This window comes from Callospermophilus lateralis, chromosome 11, assembly GCF_048772815.1.
Source record: "Callospermophilus lateralis isolate mCalLat2 chromosome 11, mCalLat2.hap1, whole genome shotgun sequence".
NCBI lineage: Eukaryota > Metazoa > Chordata > Mammalia > Rodentia > Sciuridae > Callospermophilus > Callospermophilus lateralis.
In genome coordinates this window covers 2,257,942-2,281,800 of record NC_135315.1, presented here as the reverse complement: position 1 = coordinate 2,281,800, position 23,859 = coordinate 2,257,942, and the positions used below count along the sequence as shown (strand labels likewise).

General features: G+C 54.4%; 1 protein-coding gene across 1 annotated transcript in view; it reads left to right on the top strand.

Annotated features, from left to right (window-relative positions):
* Positions 1–23,859, top strand: part of Rnf213 (ring finger protein 213) — a 92,629-nt gene that overhangs the window by 9,233 nt on the left and 59,537 nt on the right. Inside the window, exons 3-16 of the mRNA XM_076870715.2 lie at positions 630–796; positions 3,961–4,386; positions 5,175–5,347; positions 5,956–6,111; positions 6,538–6,743; positions 8,850–9,133; positions 9,850–10,109; positions 11,425–11,622; positions 14,537–14,759; positions 15,317–15,372; positions 16,913–17,066; positions 19,512–19,673; positions 21,709–21,798; positions 22,406–22,528. Coding sequence (XP_076726830.2) covers positions 630–796; positions 3,961–4,386; positions 5,175–5,347; positions 5,956–6,111; positions 6,538–6,743; positions 8,850–9,133; positions 9,850–10,109; positions 11,425–11,622; positions 14,537–14,759; positions 15,317–15,372; positions 16,913–17,066; positions 19,512–19,673; positions 21,709–21,798; positions 22,406–22,528 — 2,678 coding nt within the window. The remainder of the gene's footprint in view (positions 1–629; positions 797–3,960; positions 4,387–5,174; positions 5,348–5,955; positions 6,112–6,537; positions 6,744–8,849; positions 9,134–9,849; positions 10,110–11,424; positions 11,623–14,536; positions 14,760–15,316; positions 15,373–16,912; positions 17,067–19,511; positions 19,674–21,708; positions 21,799–22,405; positions 22,529–23,859) is intronic.

Genomic DNA, 23,859 nt, shown 5'->3' with positions numbered 1-23,859 from the left:
CGAGTCCTGCCCGTGGGCCCGGTACGGGGGCCGAGTCCTGCCCGTGGGCCTGGTACGGGGGCCTAGTCCTGCCCGTGGGCCTGGTACGGGGGCCTAGTCCTGCCCGTGGGCCTAGTCCTGCCCGTGGGCCCGGTACGGGGGCCGAGTCCTGCCCGTGGGCCCGGTACGGGGGCCGAGTCCTGCCCGTGGGCCCGGTACGGGGGCCGAGTCCTGCCCGTGGGCCCGGTACGGGGGCCGAGTCCTGCCCGTGGGCCCGGTACGGGGGCCGAGTCCTGCCCGTGGGCCCGGTACGGGGGCCGAGTCCTGCCCGTGGGCCCGGTACGGGGGCCGAGTCCTGCCCGTGGGCCCGGTACGGGGGCCGAGTCCTGCCCGTGGGCCCGGTACGGGGCCCGAGTCCTGCCCGTGGGCCCGGTACGGGGGCCGAGTCCTGCCCGTGGGCCCGGTACGGGGGCCGAGTCCTGCCCGTGGGCCCGGTACGGGGGCCGAGTCCTGCCCGTGGGCCCGGTACGGGGGCCGAGTCCTGCCCGTGGGCCCGGTACGGGGCCCGAGTCCTGCCCGTGGGCCTGGTACGGGGGCCGAGTCCCGCAGGTCTAGTTGGGGATCTGACCTGTCATCCATCTGCATTGCAGATTCTGAGAACGACAGCTCCGTGGTGGCCCCGGCCCTGGAGGAAGAGATGGAGTGTGGAAAAGTGCTGAAAGAAAATGGAGACCTGCACTTGTCCCCAGGCTCCAGCGATCGCCAGGAAAATGCAGCTGAGCCCAGTTGTGACGACGGGACCTGGACTGTCCAAAGAGTGAGTGATCTGTGCTGCCCGCACCCATCCCTGTTTCCCTGATGGCTGAGCTGGGGCAGCGCTGGGTCATCCTTGCTGCTGCCATGTCTCCCGGCCCCTGGCTTTTCCTGGGCAACCTTCTTGCGCAGCTGTCCAGCTGGCACTAGGAGGGCTGCCGCATGGGCAGTGGCCTGGCTGTCCCTGGCACCTGGTTCATCCCCCAGGTGTCTATGGGCTCCAGGCCGTGGGCCCCACCTCCTTTCCCAGCCCTAGACCCCATATGTGTGTCTCAGGAGCTGTGGCTGGGCTGGCGTGGGTCCTGCTGCTGGTCTGCGTGCGGAGGATTGGGGCTGGGGCTCCTCTGCTGTGCTGCAGGGCCTACGTGTAGGTCCTCCCCAGCCGCAGGTGCTCTTCCTCGGAGGTGAGGCCCCATCAGCCTCTGGGAGGTGTTAGACACTGGGGGATTATTGCTTGTAGCCCCGGGAGGCTTCTGGGGAGCTCCCTGCAAGTGTCCAGGAGCAGCGGGGTCGCTCCCCAGGTCAGCTCCAGCTCACAGACACCCAGAGCTTGAGGTCTGCTCCCAGGCTTCCTCCTGGGATAGTGGCTTCCTGTGCCTGGGCTGGGGCTGGTTTTTGAGGTTCCTTGCAGGGGTGCTCTGTGTCTAGCGTGTGGCAGGGACATGCTGCAGCGCTCTGGTCCATGTGTGCGGGTGCGTGGGGTGTGTATGTGTGTTGTGTGTGTGATGTGGGGTGTGTGTATTTGTGTGTCAGGGTGCAGGGCCTGTGTGTGCAGGCAGTGAGGGGTGTGTGTGTGTGTGTGTGTGTGTGTGTGGTGCACAGTTGTGACCTTCCCCTGGAGTCACTGCCTCCTCAGTGGGGAAGGCTACCTTGAGGGATACTGAAGGCTTGGGTGAACCTTCAAGTGAGAGTCGCCACAAAGACACTCAGCGTGGTGATTAAAAATCCTCCAGAGATCAGCAGGACAAGGTTTAAAAAAAAACTTCTTAGAGTAAGTTGAAGAATCTTTTTGGAAGAGAAAAATGAGCAAGAATAGCCAAGGAACCACAGCTAGGCAGGTGGCACATGGATGTGATCCCAGTGACCAGGAGGCTGAGGCAGGAGGATCCAAAGTTCAAGGCCAGCCTCAGCAACTTAGCCAGACCTTGTCTCAACAGAAAAAGGATAAGGGGCCAAGGCAGGAGGATTACAAGTTTGAGACCAGCCTCAGCAGCATAGGGAGACCCCAAGGGTCGTGCAACACCCTGCCTCAAATTAAAAAAACAAAGCAAACTCATAAAGGACTGGGGACATCAGCCTGTGTCTGATCCCAACTTCACACCTTATATAACTAGAACAGGTGAGGAAACTAAATCCAAAGGTAAAGAAGGAAGGAAATACTAAAGGTTAGAGACAAACAGAACAGAAAGAAAAGCAATAGAGAAAAGTCAGTGAATCAAAGGTTGGTTCTTTGAAAAGATCAATAAAATCAATAAACTTTTAGACTAAGAAAAAAAGGAGATGATACGTAAAGAACTCAGAAGGTCAAGGATCCTGTGTTTTCTCTTGTGCGGAAGCTAGAGAGGAAAACGGGAAAGGACGGTGGGGGTGGGTCTCACGAACATCCAAGGGAGGTGAGTAGAGGAGGGCAGATGGGGGAGGAGGAGGGAGGGGAGTCCTGGGGAGGGATACTGGAAACGGTATTGCTACCTTTTGTGCCAGGTGCAGTGGGACGTGTAAGCGTATAAGTAACAACAGGCTCCCTCCCAGGTGCACCCCTGACGCACCCCTGAGGAAAGGTGCAGGGCAGGGCCTGTAGCCGGGGCAGAACCCTGGCCTGGCGTGTGGGTTGGATTCCTAGCACCACATAGAAGTCAATCAGTAAAATGAAGGTATCTATAAAAAGGGAAAGGTGGGAAGGAAAGTCAAAAATGAAGGTGGAGACGTTACTGCTGACTTTCCAGAAATAAAACGCAGGATGAGGAAATATAGAGTTGGCATTTGGTCACCAGATATTTAACACAATTTCCTTAAACGTGGCGCCAAAAGCACCAGAAACAAAAGGAAAAAGTAGAAAAACTGGACTTGATCAAAATGAAAACTCCTCATTCCGAGGAAGACAAGGTGGACTGAAGGCAGCTCGTGGACTGGAGAAGTATATGTAAATCATTTGTAGACAAGGGTTTAGTGTCCGTAATATGTAAAGAACTCATGACTCAATAACAAGAAGACAGTCCAACTTAATTCTAGTCTGTTTTATTTAGCATGTCCTGGTTTAATTTTTAGATCTTTTCATATACTTCTTGTAATGAGAGGAGCATGCCCACAGAGGATCTCATAAGGGGAGGGTCCTGTCTGCCTAACAGGGCTACCCCTGATTATTAACACAGCAACTGGCAACACTTGATCCAGTGTAGGTGGGTTTCCTTATACAGTCTGTATAGCTGTAACTTCCTGGTGATCTCTGATGCCTTTGCCACCAGTTGTGCCACCTTAGCTATGAATGCCAGCCCATGTGCAGCTGTGCTTTGTAATTCTCCTGCCAGGTGTTCAAGACCAACTTGGTCAAAACTGACCTTGTCCCTCTCTACTGTTAGGAATCAGCTGAAATTCCTCGGGGCGGGGGTCACTCTTGGGAACTTGTGAGAAACCTCTTAGCTTCTCCAATGTTATCTGCTGGGAGAGGTCAAGGTCTGGCTAACCATGTATGGCTTCCCTTGGAAGCATCAGGAACATTTACTTCTCCTTCCAGTGACCCCCATCTTTGTAGAATGTGCACTGATTGGCTTCCTGTTTTCTAGGATCTCACTGGTCTCCCTTGCCAGGGAGCTTCCAGAGCCTTCCAGGGCACAGCAGCAGCCTCTCCTCTCCTCCTGGTTTTCTTGCTTGTGACACATGCGCAGAGTGTCATGTGGAAAGTCCTGGAACATCATAGTGCCCAAGGGTGATCTCAGAGACCTCCCCAGCTACTGCATGCGAGACTCTCGCGGGCCTCCTTGACCTTGGCCCCCTTGCCCCACACCCTTGGTTTTCACGTTGAGTTCTACCCGAGATAAGAAGTTGCAGGGTGATGCTTGAGTGGCTCGTAGAGCTGAGCTTGCTGGACGTGAGAAATGGGGGAGACGGGAGGAAACATGGGCAGGCTGGAGTGAACCCAAGAGGTAAGATTAACATCTCTCTTCTGTTTAGAGCAAAAGGAAGAAAAGGAAGAAGAACCAGGATACCTCTGCTTCCTCGGAGCCGAGTTCCTTGGCCCCGTCTCCCTCCATTCCCCAGAGTCCCAGCTCGCCTTCACACCCTGGGTCTCAGGACACCGCCCTGGACCAAAGCCCAGCCCAGCAGGGACAGACTGCCCAGGGCAAGGGTGCAGAGGAGGCTCAGAACAGCCCAGGGCTCCAGGACCACTCCGAAGGAAAGGACCTCCACACCGCCACGTCCTCTGGGGATAGTGGCCCCTCCCAGGAGGTGTCTGTCCCACCCACCTCTGCCTGCGAAGCCCACCCCAAGGCTGAAGGTGCTGCCCAAGGGCTCCCACTGCCCGAGTCCCAGGGGGACTCTAAGCCTCAGAAGGAAGCCCAGAGGGCCAGGCAGCAGGCGGGGGTCCCAGCCTCTGGGGTGAGTGTGAGGGATGGTGTCATGGCAGGTGCTGGCCCTAGCCCCTGTGGTGTGCCGTGGGGTGAGACGTGTTTCCTTGTCTGGGAGGGCAGCTGGGACTTGGTCCCTGGGGGCGGGAAAGGACTGCTGACCCCACACGCAGTTGAAGGCTGGTGCCCATCTCGGTCAGTCCCCCTGCTGCCAAGGAACACCGCCAGTCCTGACGGGCTGGGCCTGGGGGACACTGCTCGGCCTTCCTGGCCCTCCCTGCTGCAGTCCGCTGCCAGCCCGTCTTCCGTCTGGTTGTGGGGCACTTGTTTGTGGAGTGCTAGGGATAGTGCGTAGGAGACCAAACCTGCCTGCAGGGGGTTCCCATGCTGGAGGGGGAGACTGAGGCTGGGAAAGAGTTAAATGTGGGGGGGTCCCTGGGAATGTGCAGGTTGGTGCCTCCAGGGAAGGTGGCCCCTCAGCTGGGTGGCTGGGTGAGGCCTCCAGGGTGGGGCTGGGGGAGCAGAGGCTAGAGGGATTGAGGGGCGAGCCCTGGGGTCCCTGGGGACAGGTCCAGACAAAAGTATTGGCGTGCCAAGACCCTGGGGTGTCTTGTGGTGGCCTGTTATCAGCGGAAGGAACTAGGGTCCCAGGAGTGAGAGAGGGAGGAGAGGCCGGGACAGGATTGGGGAAGGGTTCTCAGAGGCCATGGGAGTGGGCTGGCAGGACTGCACGGTCCGCCTGGGCTGCTGTGAGGTGCATGACCTAGGGGCAGGCGGGAAGTCCCCCCTTTCAGATTGGGGCTTGGTTACTTGTTCTAGGAAGGTGAGACCAGGGACAGGTTGGCTGCTCCTGGAAAAAAGGCGGGCGAAAACAGTTCAGAGTCCACAGACCCTAGGAAACCGGAAGGGAGTGACAGGAATTACGCAGCTGCTGTGAAAAAGGAGAAGGAGCAGAAGAACCAGAAGGCCAGTGCGCAGGCCGCGCCCCCCAGGTACCAGGCCCTGCCCCTGTGGTTCCAGGCCATGCCCAGAGGTTCCAGGCCACGCCCCTGAGGTACAAGGCACTCCCCCAGGTACCAGGCCATGCCCCCAGGAACCAGGCCACTCCCCAAGGTACCAGTCCACACCCCTGAGGTACCAGGCCCTGCCCCTGTGGATCCAGGCTACGCCCCTGAGGTTCCAGGACATGCCCCTGAGGTACCAGGCCGAGCCCCCAGGTACCAGGCCATCTCCCTGAGATACCAGGCTGCCCCCTCAGGGACCAAGCCATGCTCCCAGGTACCAAAGTACGCCCCGAGGTATTAGGCCATTCCCCTGAGGTACCAGGCCGCGTTCCCAGGTACCAGGCCTCGCCCTGAGATACCAGGCCATGCCCCTGAGGTACCAGGCCGGGCCCCCAGGTACCAGGCCGGGCCCCCAGGTACCAAGCCATGCCCTTGAGGTATCAGGCCACTTCCCCAAGGTACCAGGCCCGGCCAAGCACAGAGGATGCTGGCTGCTCCTTGGCTTCGCCGCTCATGGTGGGCAGGGGCCAGGTGTGATGGAGAGCAGGAGAGAAAGGAGGAGGTGGGCATCCACATGGCTCCCTTGGCTCTTCCAGCTTGCTAAGCCCCGAGGAGGGGGTCACCGTGTACTTCCACGCCATCATCTCCAAGCACTTCGCCTTCGACCCTGAGCTGCACACTGTGTTCATCAGGGGAGGAGAGGAGCTCGGACGTCCCGGGTGGAGTGACGCTTGCGAGATGTTCTACGTCGAGTGAGTCCCCGTCCCCGGATCCCTGGGAGTGTGCTAGAGGTGATCAGTGAGTTCCCAAGAGCCTGGTTCCCCTGGGTGATCAGTGATTCCCTGGTGCCCGCGTATCCCCCAGTGTGCTAGAGGTGATCAGCGAGTCCTGGGTCCCAGGTCCCAGGTTCCAGGTCCCCCCAGGCATGTGCTAGAGGTGATCAGCGAGTCCCGGGCCCCTGCTCCCTGGGGAGTGTGTGTGATACTCCCAGCATGCATTTCTTTGTGTCATTTTGCCGGGCGCTTGTTTTTGTTCTGGCGGGAAACGAAGCCCTGATCTAGACATGCGTCTTGGTCAGTGTCCGCTGTACCTTTGGGTCTGTGTTCCCAGTGTGTTTGAGAATGCAATCTTCCGATTTAAGCCTTCTGGATAACGTGCTGGTGTCTGTTGATTCGCAGGGACTTGCGGGAGAACGGGTCCCTCATCGAGGGCAGCATTGTCATTCCCCGGGGGAGCCTGGACAGAGCCATCCCTTACAAGTACGTCCTGCACCGCGGCCCCAACCAGGCGGTGGAGTATGAGTACATCTACAAGCAGCCGCAGAGGGCGGGCGAGCACGTGAACCGCTGCCTGTGCATCAAGCCCTCCCTCGTGCGCTCCGGAGGTAAGGGCCCCAGGACGCCTGCATCCTGGCCTGGGCACTGCTCTGCGGAGCCGACGGCCAGATCTGTGTGGTCCTCTGCTGTGCGTTGCCCCTGCTGTGGCTTAGCTATTGCCAGAGAGGAAACTGGAAGGGTTGGCGCTGCGGGCAGATTGGGCCCGCGGACTGGGACAAAGGTGGAATAGGAGGCTGCTGGCTGGCCCTTCCTGGAAGTGGCCAGGTGGTGACCAGCAACAGGACAAGGTGTCTAGCCTCCCTCTGGACCTATACTGTTTGTCCTTGTCACATTTTGCTGGTGGCACTTTGGCCTCCATGTTCAACCTGCTGAACCTTGGAAGAACCTGCACCTCCTCAGGTCCTCTGGGACCATCTGAGATACTGGCTGTGCTGGCCTGCCTGGGCACCAGCCCTGTCCTCAGCTCCCAGGGACCCAGGGTCCTCCTACCTTGTCCTGTCGCTGGCTACAGGTGCCCTCAGACACCTGGCTGTACACGTAATTTTTAATGACAGTAATGTACGCCGAGGACTTCAGCTTTGAGGGGAGACTGGACCTCATCAGATAATTCCTTGAGTAAAGGTGGAGTTTCTGCTCTGACAAGAGCCACAGAGGGAGGGCTGGAGTGGGGTCAGAGGTCCCCAGGAGGCCATATGAACCCTGGCCAACTATCCCCTGGCAGGGACAGGGCAGAACTGGGGTAGCAGGGCTAGCCATGGGATAGCAGTGCATGCAGCGCCTTTTCCAGGCCTCAGGAGCCCTGCTCAGCTGCGTCTTTCTACCCACAGGGCTTTTTTTGGGACCAGGGATTCAACCCAGGGGCATTTTACCACTGAACCACGTTTCCAGCCCTTTTTAATTTTTTTTTTTTTTCTTTTTTTGAGACAAAACAAAATCTCCCTAAGTAGCTTAGAGCTTCCTAAGTTGCTGAGGCTGGCCTCGAATTTGCAATCCTCCTACTTTAGCCTCCAGAGTCGCTGGGATTACAAGCATGCACCACCATGCCCTGCTGCCTCTGACCATAAGTTTTTGGCCTATTGTTCTTTTCATTCTTTTTTTTTTTTTTTTTTGACACTGCTGGGGATGGAACCCAGGGCCTCATGTATGCTACGCAAGTGCTCTACTCCTGAGCTGCATTCCTGTGTCTTTGTATTCATTTTTAAATTTTGAATCAGGTTTTGCTAAGTTGTGCAGGCTGCCCTCAAACTCTGACTCTCCTGGTTCAGTCTCCTGAATTGCTGGGAGTGCAGGCACGCACCATTGTGCCTGGCTAACCGCTGGGTTTTCTGATTATTTTACATCTCAGGGTTTTCTAGTTCTGTAATTGTGTCTCTTGCAGCTGGCCCTCAGGGGAGCCATGAATTCAGTGCCTGCTAGGGACTCTGTATCTGCTGGGGAATGTGCACCACCTTCTTTGGGGTGGTGGTTCTTGTTCCCAGGAGGCACAGAGAAAATAATGCCTGCACCCTGAGTCACTTACAGGGCGCAGTTGCTAGTGAGAGACGCAGTTTTGGTATAAAATGTCTAACCTCCGTGTGGTCCTGTTCAAAGCTTCACCAGGCTTACTCAGGGGCATAGCTAAGCAGAGACTTGGCTTTGAGCACATCACTGTGGGCTGTCTTGGGTTTCGTCTGTAGGGGTGTGCCCGGCCATGGCAGCCGATGGAGCAAGTTCTGATCCGATTGCCTCAGTTTACCAGAGTCCTCTTATTTTCCTTCCTTTCTTTTATCCTCTGCACTCCTGTATTTCCTTTTTTTTAATACTTATTTTTTATAGTCGTAGTTGGACACAATAACTTTATTTTAATTAATTAAATTATTTTTATGTGGTGCTGAGGATTGAACCCACGGCCTTGCACGTGCAAGGCAAGTGTTCTGCTGCTGAGCCACAACCCCAGTCCCCCGTATTTCTGTTTTTCAGACGAAGCCTCCCTAAGTTACTGAGGCTCACCTCCAACCTGTGATCCTCCTGCCTCAGCCTCCTGTGCCACTGGCATTACAGACGTGCGCCACTGTGTCTGGCTGCTCCCCTGTGTTTCTGTCCTCTGGACTGGTGCCCAGGAATGGTGGGCTTTGAGGTCTTCCATGTGACATTTTTCTTGCTGTTACTCATAGATTGGCATCAGTATGATGACATAATCTGCATGAAGCCTCCTGGGAAATTACAGAAATTACAGAACTTCTTCAATGATAAGACGAAGAAGGATCTGGTGAAGGGCAAGCAGATGGCGGCCGAGATCATGCTGGGCCGCATCTTCAGCATTCTGCAGACCTGGAACCCCATCAACCTGAAGAACTTCTTCACGCAGTTCCGGCAGTTTTACTCTGTTGTCCGAGTGCCCATGATTTACGAGGGGAAAGCACAGCCCTGGCTTAGCCTGGGCCTCGGAGAGTCAGAGGTATCAGGCTTCCCCGTGGTCCCCAGCAGCTCTGGAGTGGGTGGTCAGGGTCCCCTGATCCACGAGAGGCAGGAGACCCTGTGACTGAGTGGGGTAGGTGCAGGGGGGCAGGAGGACCTTTCCGTCTCTTTTGTTCCTGCACCACCTCTTGGGAATCCTCCCCCCGCGTGCTTCCTCCTGATGGCACCTCGGAGCCTCGTTCCAGGGACTGGTCTTGGGTTCTTCGCGGGCCTGGGCAGAGCTGAAAGAAAGGGTGGAGGGCTGGGGTTGTGGCTCAGCGGTAGAGCGCTCACTTAGTGCGTGGAAGGCCCTGGGTTCCATCCTCAGCACCACATAAAAATAAATAAATAAAATAAAGGTGTTGTGTCCCACTACAACTAAAAAATTAAATATTAAAAAAAAGAAGGGGTGGAGCCCACCATTGCCCCTTCAGCCACACGGAGGCTTGGAGACAGCGCTGGCGCTCCCTCTGAGTTTGACATTGAGCTCTCAGGAGCACCCAGGGCCTCCCGTTCTCCCTCACTGCGGGGTTGGGGGCTGAGCATCACTGTGTGCCTGCTGCCCAGAACCCCAGGGTGCTGGGGAGGTGGGGAAGTAGGGCAGATGGGACCCTCCCCAGAGGTCGCCTGCCTCAGGGCCTTAGTCCCCTGCCCAGGGCTTCTCCAGGCCCCAGGGCATGCGCTCCATGGCCTGTGCCTCTTTTCCCCCTGCGTCAGGTGAAGAAGCACCTGTGGAAGTATTTGAAAAAGCAGATAGGACCCTTCCTGGAAGGAAAGAGTGGGGACGCCCTGCCTGAAGGCTGCCCTGTGAGGAGCAGGCTGAGGATGGGCCTGGTGGTCCTTTTCCTGGTGGAAGATGCCAAACTCTACTTATCGGAGGGTGACCTGACCTCACTGTGCTCCATCCTGTGCCCCAGCACCTGCTCCCCAGACACCCTGCACAGCGACCTCAGCCACATCCTAGGCACCTCTGAGAGGTATCCCAGAGTGTTTTGTCTGAAGCTTGTTTACAGAGTTAAGGGCTTGTCAGGGAAGGGCTGAGCACACTCTGGGGAAAGTAAAACCACAGTCATGTCACCACTTGCTCCTGTCACTTCCTGGCTGGTGTGCCATTGCTGGTGTTGTTGAATTCTGGGTTCTCCTGAAGGCCTGCCTTCAAGGAGCTTCACACAGCCAGGCACCTTGGTGGCACTGTCATCCCGGCTCCTGGGAGGCTGAGTCAGGAGGATCGCTGGAGCCCAAGAGCTTAGGGCAGCCTGGGCAACTTAGTGGAACCCCATCTGGAAAAAACAAATGAGTGAAACAAAGTGCAACATGGTCCTGGGGGCCCTCTGCACACACAGCGCGCCGGGCCGGGCGCAGGCCTGCCTGCTGGTGTCGCCTGGGACAGCTGCAGACCCCAGGGGTGCTCTCCCGCTGCCACGCCCGTGCAGTAGCTCTGGAAGCACCATGTGCCTGCTGCGTCCTGGGAAGGGTCAGAAACAGCCTTTCATGTGGGAGCGGTGACCTTCTGAGCCACTGGGCTCGGAGGTCAGGGTCTCTTCTGCTTCTGTTTGCTGGAGCGTGGGTGACATCGGCTGGCCTTTCCTGAGCAGCCTGTGGGTTTCCTACGTTTTAAACACCCAGGCAGTTGCTGTGCCCTCAGTGAAAGAGGGTCGTGGTAAGGAATGTACAAACAGCTGTGCAGGGGTGTGAGAGGAGGGAGAAGCCTCAGTTTCTATGCCCGTGGGGGACACTCCATGTGACACTCCTTTTAAAAAGTGACTTTGTAGCTGAGCATAGTGGCACATGCCTGTAGTCCCAGCAACTCGGGGCTGAGGCAGGAGGATTGCAATTTCTAGGCCAGCCTCAGCAACTTAAGGAGGCCTACCTCAAAATAAAGAAAGGCTGGGGATGTAGCTTAGTGATGGAGGGTCCCTGGGTTCAATCTCCAGTTTAAAAAAAAAAAAAAAAGTTTGCTTTGTGTTTAGGGCCGCCATTGCCAGACTGGCTGGTTCAACAGGCCCTGTGTGAATGCCTGGCGGGAACCCGAGCACTTCAACTCCTTAGCTGTGTGCTGTGGGTGGGAAGGATGCTGGGGCGAGGGGGCGGGGTTTGGGGCTGGTGCTCTAGGGGCAGGGGAACTTGTCCCTTGGCCACCCTGTGTCTCTTGGTCCGGGGACTCCATCCAGGCCTGCAGCAGATTCCTTGTGCTAAGTGCACGTGGCCGTCCCTTCCCTCCTGGGACAGAGGACCCCAGGGTGGGTTGGACACAGCCCTCCACAGCTCACAGTGGGTCTGGTTCCCTCCTAGATGGCGAGAGTACTTGGTCAACCTGTGCCAAAGGTGCATGGACGCCAAGGTCATCGACTGGCTGGGCATCCTCCCCGTCCTGCACTACTGTATGCGGCTGGCGCCCCCCAGGAAGGACTTTGTGAGTCAGCCGGAGGACACGTGGGCTGCCCTTGAGGGAATCTCCTTCTCACAGTTTCAGAAAGAAATGCTGAATGAGTAAGTTGAAGCTGCATCCCATTAGGGCGCCCTGGAGCACGACCCCCAGCCGCGTCCCAGTCCTTTTCGTGATGTTTAGTTCTTGAGACGTGTCTTGCTAAGCTGCCCAGGTTGGCCTGGCCTGGTGATCCTCCTGTCTCTGGAGTGACTGGGATCTCATGCGTGGCCACTGTGCTGGACAGTCTTATGCCTGTACTAATATGTGTCCACTTATTTGTGTGACAGACACTTAGAGAGCACCTCTGTGTGCTCAGGGTCCCAGGATTCAGCCCTGAACACTGCAAACCTCAGTTCCTGGCCTCAGACCTTGCCTTAGCCGGGGCAGGGTGGTAAGCACGTTTTTGGCAGGGCTTAGAGCAGGCACCTCCTTTTGCTGGCCGTAAATCCCAGGCCAGAGAACTGGCTGGGAGAAGCAGAGGACTCCCCCACTCTCTGCACTGATTGTGAGGGCACAGCGCTGCCCTGTGGTGGGAGGCTCAGGCCTCCTGTAGTATAGTGCCTTGGGTGGGCAAGAGTACAGAGGCAATGACCGTGGGCTCACTGGGTCCTGCAGTGTGGGCAAGACAGTTGGCCATCCAGGGTGGAAAGGGACTAAGAACAGGAAAAGTCACTGTTCCTGAGACCTGGACACAAGGAGCTCGCTGAAGCAGGAGAGAGGAGCCAGTGGCCATGGGCGCTCAGGCTCTGGCTTCTGACAGGGGTACCATGGCCCTGCTCTAGGGGATGGATCGTTCCCATGAACCGAGTCTCCCTGAAGCTACAGCAGATCCCTGGCCCCTCCCTCATAACCCCTGACCTGAGACGAGGCCTCTCCAGGGCCAGCGAAGACACAGCGGGGTGAAACCCAAAGACGTCCAGGCGGGGGGTCAGGGAGTGTGTTGAGAACAACTATGGAAAGGTCAAGGCCGGACCTTGGCATGGGCAGATAGGTGGAAACCGTGGGTGTCACAGGAGAGCAGGAGCTAAAACTCCAGACCTCAGCGCTGGGGTTTCCATGAAAGAAAGTTTAAAGTCAGACACCAAAGTCATGCACGTGAAAGTGAAGTGAAAGCAAGGCAGGCTCAGCTGGACAGCATCTTTTTTCTTTCTTTTTTTTTGGTGCTGGGAATTGCACCAGGCCCTTGTGTATGTCAGGCAAATTCTCTTCCAACTGAGCTGTGCCCCCCGCCCCAGAGAGCACTCTTGAGAGAGAGAGGGTGTCTCTGAGCAGGGAACGCTGTCTCCAAGCTTATTCCTTGTCCCAGGAGAGCTGGGACCCCCTCTGCATGCTCTGCTGTCAGTGTTCAGCTCTTCATGTTGGGGGTGGAGTTTTGACCTTAGTTGGTCCTCTCCGGAACTGTCAAGGGGACCCATCCTATTTAAGGGGCTTCATGTACAAGTCAATCCCGTGTTAACGTGAGCACTGGGGTCAGTGGCTGGTCAGAGGTTACTTTAGGGCACTTGCGCTACTGAAGGAATCTTCCTTCCCAGGCAGATGGAGACACCTCGGCCATAATTCCTGGCTTCGCATCAACCTCAGTAAGCCCTGTCAGGAGTTAGTCCCATCAAGCCTTTTCTCTTGACGTGGTTTCCAGCCACCCGCTTCCTTCTGTTTGCTTTCTACAAGTTAACTACCGCCCTTTGCCTTCTCATCGATTTTGAAAGTAGTTTAAAGACCTTAAAGTGATCAGACATCAGAGAGAGAGAGCTGGGGACCAGCCAGACCCAGGTGGCGCCCAGGGGCCTCAGTGCCCAGCATGGCAGGACACACATCCTTCTCAGGCATGCAGCGGGCACGGTGCAGCAAGAGGGGCTGACTTCTGCGCTGGACCACTCTCAGGGCCCTGAAGGGGCTGCAGTCGAAGCGCGAGGGTCCTAAGCGCAGCTGAGCGGAAGGCTTTTTGCCTGATGTTGACGGCTTGCTTCTAAGGAGCCTGGCCTGGGAGTGGGGAGAGGTTCTCAGAGAAGGCCTGGAAAGCACAGCCTACAAAGAAAGTGGTAGGGCTGTGCTCACCCGGTGGCAGAGGCCGCCCAGCATGGGGGAGGCCCTGGGTGGCTGCGCTGACACCACAATTTCTTTTTTTTTTTGGTAGTTGTAGATGGTCAGAATGCCTTTATTTTATTTATTTTTATGAGGTACTGAGGATCGAACCCAGTGCCTACACATGCTAGGTGAGTGCTCTGGCACTGAGCCACAGCCCCAGCCCACAAAAAAGGAGCCGGGGTTGTGGCTCAGTGGTAGTGTGCTTGCCTAGGATTCGGGAGGCACTGGGTTCGGTTTTTAGCACCACATACAAATAAATAAATAAAGGTTCATCAGCAACTAAAAAATATTTTAAAAAGTAGTAAACTTAAATCTGAATCATTAAACATAAAGACAGCACCACACTCATTTCCACACACAGGTAGGTGCTTCAATTGGATGTTGAGTGCCCTGTCCTCTTGTCCCCCTGTCCTACTGTTCACTGGGAGGTAACCTGCCATCCTTAGGGATGAGGGCAATGAGTTCAATTGTTTTCACCTCTGTTTTTGGAACCTTTTGAAATGAAATCTGAATTCAAATTTTTTTGTTGTTGATTTTTTTTTTTTTTTTGGTTCTAGGGATTGACACCAGGAGCATTTAACCACTAAGTCACATCCCCAGCCCTTTTTAATTTTTTATTTTGAGACAGAGCCTGACTTAGTTGCTGAGGCTAGCCTTGAACTTGTGATCCTCCTGCCTCAGCCTCCTGAGTTGCTAGGATCACAGGTGTGCCTGGTGGTTGTTTAGTTTTCGTTGATTCACTCCATGTCTGTTTCCATGATGCTTTCATGTCATCTGAAAAATCTGAGCTTTCTGAGCTTTCTGGACCTTCCCAGCCTTGTTTTTCCTTGCCTTGAGTCTGTTCAGTGCTCTCTCTGATGCCCTGGTCTCTGTCCCTGTTTCTTCACTCAGGAACCGGTTTCTTAGCTTCATGGAGAGCAGGAAGCAGTTGCTGTGTGTGGATGAGTACCTCTTCCGATCCTGGTTCAGTTTGCTGCCTCTGGGAAGCCTGGTTCCCTATATGGAAAACTCCACGGAATACTTGAGTCTCGTGCCCGCTCGGGTCCTGGACTGTTTCCTAGGGACTCACTACAGGCTGCAAGGACTTCAGGAGATCTCTTACCAAAACGTAGAGGTTTGTGGTTGGGAGCAGGGTGTCAGGTCCTTGCTTAGCCAAAACAGACTACAAGCTAAACATTGAGGGCTCTGGTCTTCTGTCCTGAGGAACGGGCTGAGGAAAATGCTGAGAACTAATAACAGAATTGCTGAAATAAGAAGTCATTACCTCTTGGGGTTCAAGTGTGACTTCCCAGACTCGATTCTGGTTTAGTAAGAAGAGTGCAAGAGAACAGTAGCCTTTTGTTCTTTACGACTGTTAGAAGGCACTGTGAATGTCACACGTTCCGTTAGCTGCTGTCTTTCCTTAGCTTTTGGGGGGTAAAGAAAACGGTATGAGGGCTGGAATGTAGGTTAGTGGCAAAGTACTGGCCTCGTGTATGCAAAGCCCTGGGTTCAATCCCCTGTTCCAAAAAAGAAAAGACAAAAAAAAAAAAGCAGATTCACGGCCCGGGTTCCATTGGTGAAAGGCTGTGCACAGGGAGAACAGGATGCGTCAGTCCTATGCCCTTCTTGGCATGGACAGCTGTTTCCTGATTGGACTGTTCATACGGCCCTTTCTCTGCCCGGCCCTAGGATGTCGAGCGCGTTTTCAATATGCTGATCCACCTCGTGGACATCTACCAGGACATGTAAGTAGAAAGGCCTTGCAACCTCCTCTGCGCGGGCTCCTATGGGGTGCGAGCCACCTGCAGTCCTCAGTGTCCCAGGCGTGCTGTCAAAGTCGGTGGGTCGGACACCAGCAAATGCCCTGATGTCCTCTTCAATTGCCAACCCAGCCATCCAGGGGTTTTCTGTTTTTTTTTTTTTTTTTTTCTCTCTCCTTAAAGGAAATAAATGGGGCTGCAGATGTAGCTCAGGGGTTGAGCACTTGCCTAGCATGTGCAAGGTCTGGGTTCAGTCCCCAGTATTAAAAAAAAAAATGAAATAACAACTTGCAGGGGCTGAGATTTTGCTTTGCCCACCCAACCTTTTTGCCTTTGGGTTTTTATTTATTTTTATTTGTCCTAATTAGTTACGCGTGACAGTGAATGCACTCTGACATGTCACTCTGACACATTGCAGTAGAACTCCTCTTTCTCGGTTGTGCATGCTGTGGAATCACACCAGTTGTGTACTTATATGTACACATAGGGTCATAATCACTTATTTGTAAACAATTGTCGTCAGCGTGAATGTAGGTGCTCTGCATTTCTTTAACATTTAGTTCTTACATTTTTTGCAAGTCAGGCCAGTTTAAAACAAAAATCAAAAGTGGCCTTGCAGAACAGTTACTCCTGCACTGTGCACGACCTCTGCCCCCGAAGGAAGAGCACATGAATGCAGCCAGGAATGTGCACCAGGGCCCGTGCGTCCCAGATCCCCTCTGAGCACTGCTGTTACTCCCTTTCCCGGGCCCCAGGGACTTGGGGTGATGCACAAGGTCTCCCTGCATGGCAAGCCCCTGTGAATTCGCAGTGACCTTTCTCATATCACCATGCCGTTAGGCAGTCAGTACAAAACGTGGGTCTCACCAGGTGAAAAACATTCGATGAGCAGTGTACATTCTTCCCTTAGCATCCCCCCTCCCTCCTGTGACGTTCTGAATTTTTTTCCAAGTGTATATCTTATTTTAATGATTAGAAATATTCATTACTTGGTATTTTTTAAAATAAGGGGGTATGCTTGCAAGTATTTTAACTTGCTTTGAGACAGGGTCTCACCGAGTTGCTTAGGCCCTCACTAAGTTGCTGAGGCTGGCTTTGAACTTGTGATCCTCCTGCATCAGTCTCCTGAGTAGCTGGGATTACAGGCGTGTGCCATGATGCCTACTCTGTGTTCCCTTTTTATTTTATTCACCGCTTTTAGACCCATGGTAATGTTACCTAGAGGAGATCAAATAAATTCTTTATTTGTAGGTAATTTATTTTAAGTAATTTATTGATAGTAGTAGAGATTGAACTGAGAGTCACTCTACCTGAAGTGCATCCCCAGCTCTTCTACTGATTTTGAGATAGGGTCTTGCTAAGGTGTTAGGCTGGCCTTGAACTTGGTCATCCTCCTACCTCAGCCTCCTGAGAAGCTGGGAGTCCTGGCTTGTAGGTCTTTAAAGGGAAGGGACTGGTAACTCATGGGTATCGTATCCTCATTTCCTAACGACTTCACTGATCTCTCTGGATACCTGGTGGGTAGGATTCTGGAGAAGACATCATTGGAGTCCTATTTGACCGTGTGCCTGAAGCTTCATGAAGCTGTCTGCAAGATCACCAAAACCCCGAAGTATTTCGAGATCCCCGCCTTGTCTGCCTGGGTCATTGGCAGAGTCCTTGGACTTGGTCCTGCTGTGGTAAGTGGCATTTAGGTACCAAACGCCATGCCCATCCATGGAATCTGACTCCACGCAGCCTGATTTGGAAGGGAACTTGTGGAGTCCTGGGATGCCTGGAGCAGAGAGAGTGGTCGAGTCAGCTCTCAGGCACCCACTGGATGGGTTCAGCCATGTGCAGACTACACACCTCGCGCCTGGCCTCACCAAGATGACCCCTTTTTCCCCTTGATTCTGGGAAATCTAGGGCCTGTTTCCCCCGCCCAAAGTCTTCCATCCTTACTGCGGCACAGCACGGCTGTGGGGCCTGGGCCCTGCTGCCCAGCTGCCCAGCTCGTCCCCTTCACCCAAGGTCTGTGCCTCGTCCCCCCGCCCAAGGTCTTCCATCCTTGCTATGGCACAGCACGGCTGTGGGGCCTGGGCCCTGCTGCCCAGCTGCCCAGCTGCCCAGCTCAGGCCCTGGCACCCCTCAGCCTGCAGTCATCCTTGCCCTCGTGCCCCAGAGGGAAGCTGACTCTGCTTCCTGCCTCTGGAGACCCGCTGCCCCGGCCTTCACCCTCTCTCCTCTCACCCGAGTCTTGCTGGGACAGTGTTTCTGCGGCCGCGTCGGGAGCTGCGTGGTGCTGTGCAGCTTCTCCACGGCAGGTCCTGAGCTTCTGGCTGGGCTGTGACTCTGCTCTTGGCCTTGCGCATCAGGACTGTGAGGTTACGATGGAGGTGGTCGAGTCTGTCTTCACCTTATTCCTTACAGCCTTACTTCTTTAAGATACCACAGACACACTCTAAGAATGATTTTTTTTTTTGGTCCTGGGGTTGAACCCAAGGGTGCCTAACCACTGAGCCACATCCCTAGCCCTTTTTATTTTTATTTTTTTTTTGAAAGAGAGAGAGAAAGAGAAAGAATTTTAATATTTATTTTTTTCAGCGAACATAACATCTTTGTATGTGGCGCTGAGGATCGAATCCGGGCCGCACGCATGCCAGGCGAGCACACTACCGCTTGAGCCACATCCCCAGCCCCCATCCCAAGCCTTTTTAAAAATAGTTATTTAGTTGTAGATGAGCACACAGTAGCTTTATTTATTTTTATGTGATGCTGGGGATTGAAGCAGTGCCTCACACGTGCTAGGCAAGCGCTCTGCCGCTGAGCCCCAGCCCCAGCCCCAGCCTGGATTTACTTGTCATGGTTGTTCAGTGTCCCAGATCTGTGGTCACAGAGACTCCATCTTTGCTGCAAAAATAAAAATGCTATGCAGTAACAAAATTGACCAGAACGAAAACACGCTGGGGCGAGTGTTGGGAGCCTCTCGTTGGGATCCCAGCTGGGCGGCTGCCTGTGGGGCCTGGAGCACAGGTCAGGGCACTGGGGTTGTTCAGCCTCGGGATTCTCCCAGCCGTTCCTTTACTGACCACTTCTGTGCAGCCCTGGATGACACCAGGATGGGCCAGTGTTTGGCTGGGCCACTTTTGGGAGTTGGTAGAATGCCTGGGCAAAAGGGACATGCATGCCCCGCTGAGATTGCTCTGGAAGGTTCTGTGCCATTCAGGGACATCATGCAAGGGTCCCTGTTTCGTTTTCCCTGAGACCCCCAGTGCTGTCCTGGCCTGCCCTCGCCTGTGCCCTGTGCTCTGCTTACCCTGCCTGGAGCTCACATCCCCTCTCCTGCTGTTGGCTTGCCTCCCTGCTCCTTGTGCTTCTGTACCTCGGCACTCACTGTGTCTGCGGACCACGCTCTTCGTGCTGTCTAAAAGGGCCGTCTCTTCCACTCTAGTTGGTTCCCTATGGCAGGATGGCGTCTGCTTGGCCTCCTTGATGCTTTGCTGAGGCGGAGGACCCAGGGTGGTTCTGTGAGCCTCAAGGGGCAGGAGGGGGCAGAACCAGGTGTTGTGGGTTCCATGGAAGCACATTCCGTGTAGTCCTAAGGGCCTCAGGGCAGGCCTCTCTAAAATGAGGTCTGATGCGTGTGCTCCTTGGCAGATACCTGTGGAGTACAAAGAAAGAGGGTTGGGTCACTAGAGGCTTTGAGTCCCCAAAAGGAGGTGGCTCTGTGGGTGTGGTGGTGGAAGTTCAGAGGAGAGAGATAGGGGCTGTCCCCACAATGTGCCCATGGAAAGGGCTGCTTCCCATCGCTGAGGAGTGGGGGCCAGGGGTTTGCATGGCCTCTGGATGGGCTTCCCTGGAAGCTCTGTGCTCCAGAAGCATTCTTAACCTGAGCTGGAGAAAGCACGGGGCTCTGTGTGCCCCGGCTCCTGGGGGCTCTTGGTGAGGCGGGGTCTGCGCAGGGACCTGTAACACCCATGCCTTCTCCCCTCCTCTCCCTGGTTGCCCCTTTCAAGGGAGCCCAGGGTTCTGAGGGAAGCACAGTGCTTGTGTCAGGTAGGTTTCCATCCAGGACAGAGCTGGGCGGTGGCTTGGTGTTGGGAACAGCAGTGCAGAGCAGGTGACTTTCTCTCATGTGCCCATAGGACATGGTAGAGGACCCAGGAGCTGCAGCCGGGAAGGGCTCAGTGACAAGTGTCCTGCAGGGTGTCCTGGCCACCACGAGATCCTGGCTACGCAGGGTGTTTGTGAAGAGCATGTTCCAGAAACGCTCAACTGTCCAGTTCTCGTATCCCGAGGAGATCCAGGTACGCTTTGCCTGAGTCTGTGGGGCCTCTTCAGGCACCAGGGTGGGGATGCCCGGAGCTGGACCAGCAGGACCACAGCCTGGAGGCCCAGGCTCATCCTGAGCCTTGCCTTGAGCCTTGGCCCCTTCTCCAGGAAGGGACATTGGCCCTTCCCTGGCAGTGGAGTTGGTGGCCGCCAGGTACAGTATGATACACTGCAATGGGGTGTGGTCACACTGAGGCAGGGGTTGCCAGGAGGACCATCGGGCTCTGCTTCAGGTCTGAGGCTGTAAGCCAGCTGTGTGTCACTGGAAATGGAAGATAAAGGTGACAGTAGGGTAAAGATGCTAGCCAGCAGCTGAGCAAAGCCATTTGACAAGATGGACTCCACCCCCAAAGCCTTGGACGTGGCGATTCCACAATATAGCGCCTGAGACCCAGGAGCCTGGGTCCCTAGAGAGCTGCAGCAGGGGGTGTTGGAGGTTGGAGGTCCCCACCACAAGTAAAGGTCTGCTCTCCTGTCTTGGAAGTGGAGGGTTGTCCCCTTGAGCCACGGTCTTCCAGGGAGACTGTGAACCTGCTTGTGGTCTTCTCATAGAGTAGGGGCCGGACTCATTGTGATATGAGGCAGGGGTACCCCAACCAACTGGACCAGGGTGTCTCCAGGACCAGAGGGTCATAGGTTTCCGTCAAAGACAAAAGTAATCCTCCCCCAACTGCTTTGTGAAGTTTTATATCAACACTAAAATCCCAGGAAAACATAATTGGATTATTAAATGTTATTCCAGGATTCTACGCGGTATAATCCCCAGGCGTTCAGTTATAGGGAAGGATAGCCGTGGAGCCACAGACAAGAAAGATTCTAAGTGTAGTCGTAATGATAAAGAAAAAATGGAAATTAATTAAGCAGCTGTGCTGAGGTAGTTGCTGCTGTTACTGCTGTTTTACAAGTAAAGTTAGTGGGTCTGGGGAGCCGAACATGTTATTGGAAGGTGGGCTCTTTCTCACTAGGAGAAGGGAGGCAAGAGCTCTGTGTATGGAAGGAGCTGGGGACAGCAGTAAAACTCACGATTCATACAGTTGTCAGCTCTGTCCCCCCAGAGCCCTGTGGCAGGGGCACCCTGGGACCATCAGCACCTACAGAAATGATGCCCTGGTACCACAGCTCACCTACCTCACTTCATGGCTTTTTTTTGGGGGGGGTGCAGCACAGGGGACTGATTCCAGGGGCACCGTACAACTGAGCTACCTCCCCAGCCACTTTTATTTTTTATTTTGAGGCAGGGTCTTGCTAGGTTGCCCAGGATGGCCTGGAACTTGCGACCCTCTTGCCCCGGATGGTCACCACACATGGCCCAGTAGTGCCTTCTAACTTTCGCTCCCGTCTTACAACACTGCTCCTGCAGGAGAGCCGCCTCCACGGGGCAATGGAGGTGCACAGGGGCCAAGAGCTCATGGTGCTGGAGCGTCGGGAAGCGCTGAGGGAGGGGGTGGACGCACGTGGCGTTGCAGACTCCTCCTGGGACGGCACGAGGACCCGTGTGGAGTCAGGGGTTGTCGACGATGGTCTACTGTTGCGAGCTTTTCAGTTTTGACAGCTGAGGGGTGGTCATGGTCACGATGGCAGAATTGGGGTCAAGAGTGCATAGAAATTTGGGCTGGGGCTGTGACTCGGTGGTAGAGTGCTCGCAGCACCACATAAAGACGAAATAAAGCTATTGTGCCCACCTACAACTAAAAAATAAATATAAAGCTGAGTTCATAGAAATTATCTGGGCTACCTCTGGCATTTTTGTAAGTCTAAAGCTATTCCAGGTTTTAAGAAACATGTTGAAGATGCTCACGTTAGCCAATCTGGTACAATTTGATTATTAAAAGGCCAAATGATAGGAATGGTATAAATTAATTGATAAACAGAAGAAAAAAATTTTAAGTTTTTCTGTTAAAGATGGTAGCTAAGAAATGTAGATGAAATAATTGTAATACAACACTGTCACTCTGTGACCAAGGCCTGTCCCTGTCCCTGTGGCTGTCACTTAACACGTGGGTTTTGCAGGTCTGGCGGCGGCTGGTGGGAATGAACTTTCCTGCAGAGTGTGGCTGGAAGGAATCGCTGCTGGGCGACATGGAAGGGAGGCTCAAGCAGGTACCAGACCTCGGGGAAACCTCAGGGTGGTGATGAGCCCAAACTGCTGCAGCACTGGGTGCTACAGCATGTGCAGGCCCTGGGATCCACCCCAGCTTTCCTTTTTTTTTTTTTTCTGATCAGTCCTTTGCAATTTGTCCCCAAAACACTAGTGTGACATTCCTGAGAAGAGACAGGGAATAGAATTGTGCTGTCCTGGGGGCTGTAGACATTCATGTCATCAAGCCCTCCATGTGCAGGCTCCAAGGGACCTGGCCTTCTTAAATCTGTGACATGAAGAACTCAAAAAACTTCCCTTTATGTTGAATGAAGGCCTGTGACCCATGGGAATTGGTTTCTGCATGATACGAGTGTTCTGTATAGGCCTGATCAAATGGATCTTTTTAGGAAGACAACAGCAAGGAAAAATGGCTTATTTTTCAAAATTTCCATGTTTTTGTAAGCAGCTATTCTGGATGCTTTTTTTTTTCCAGTATGGGAAAAGAGACCAACTCGGTTTTATCTTTGCTCCTCTGGTGATGGCCAGGGAGGACATGCGTAGGGTGGGGCATGCAGGAGGGGAGTCAGAGCCACCAGACCCTCACGCCCACCCACCTGTGTGTTCCAGGAGCGGCCTCTCTTCCAGATCTCTGTCTTCTGCAGCACTCTCTGGGATGCAGCTGGCCTCCGGGACAGTGTGGCCAGGAGGTTTGAGAAGTGTGTCATAGAAGCTGTGAGCTCTGCCTGCCAGGTGACCGATCTCTTCTTGAGAAACGTGCTTGGGGTCACGGCTGCTTGCCAACATGGTCAGCGCCAGTCCTAACTGCCTGCCGGTTCAAGGATTGGGTCCTGGGCAGCTCCTCCCTGACTTGGGCCCCATGATGTTGTGAAATATGTGGTGCCCACTCCTGGAGATGCAGCTTGGCTTCCTGCTGCAGAGGCGGCCACGTACTTGGTGAAACCACAGTGGTGCTCCCAAGCCTCGGTGCAGGTGACCTGGCAGGCTGCACCTCTGACTGCCCATTAGCCACTGGTTTGTTTATGGCCTGTTAACTCTTGCCCAGCAGATATGCAGCAAAAGACCCCAAAGGTCAACAGCACATCTATGGAAGGAATAGTCCAATAGACTCCATGCTTGTTGGGATGGAGTGCTTGCCCAGCATGTGCGAGGCCCTGGGTTCTGTCTATCCACAGCACTGCAAAAAAGAGGGGAAACAGTCTATTGGTACACTTGGCTTTTTTCTGCAAAGTGGGAGGAGTTTCTCCCCAGAGCCTGGCAAGAGTTGTCCCTGCACAATACCAGGCTGCCTGCTGGCCCCAACGCCCTGCTCCGTCTCCTACTGGATGGACACCTCCCACCCTGCACAGGCCTGAGCTTCATTGCTGGCCAGCAGGGTCCCAAGAAGTAGAGGTTCCTTTTTCTGGGCTCTTGTCTTTTTTAAGACTTTTGCCTCCTCTTGGTTTTTTAAATATAGTTTTAGTTGTAGATGGACAAAATACCTTTATTTTATTTTATATAATTTTTGTGGTGCTGAGGATGGGACCCAGTCTTCCTGCGTGCCAGGCAAGCAATCCACCACTGAGCACAGTCCAACTCTGTTGCTTGCTCTTTGCTCAGGGCTTCAGTGAGGTGGTATTCACATGCCCTGTGACTCACCCTTGGGAGCTGCACCTGGGCCGTGGGGTGTGTTCTCAGGTGTGGGTGCCACCACCACTGTTAACTTGGCGACATTCTCAGCAGCTCAGAAAGAAAGCGCAGCCCTTCAGCTGTCACGTTCACCCTCACCACGCCAGCCCCAGGGCCCTCCTCAGCAACACCTAATCCTCCTTCCTCCTCCAGAGACTACTTGGGCATCTCAGGAATGAAATGTGGCCTTGGGGGCCTGCTTCTTTGAGCGTTGTTCAGCGCTGGAGCTCCTGTCATGCTTTGTCCCTTCTCATGGCTACTTGTTGCTCTTCATATGGACACAGTGTGCTTGGCTTTGTCCCTGATGGATATCTGGGCTCCCCCTGAGGTGGCTGTTGTAGATCTGCTGCTGTGAATCTCTGTGCACGGGTTCATGTGGCCGTGTTATCCACGCT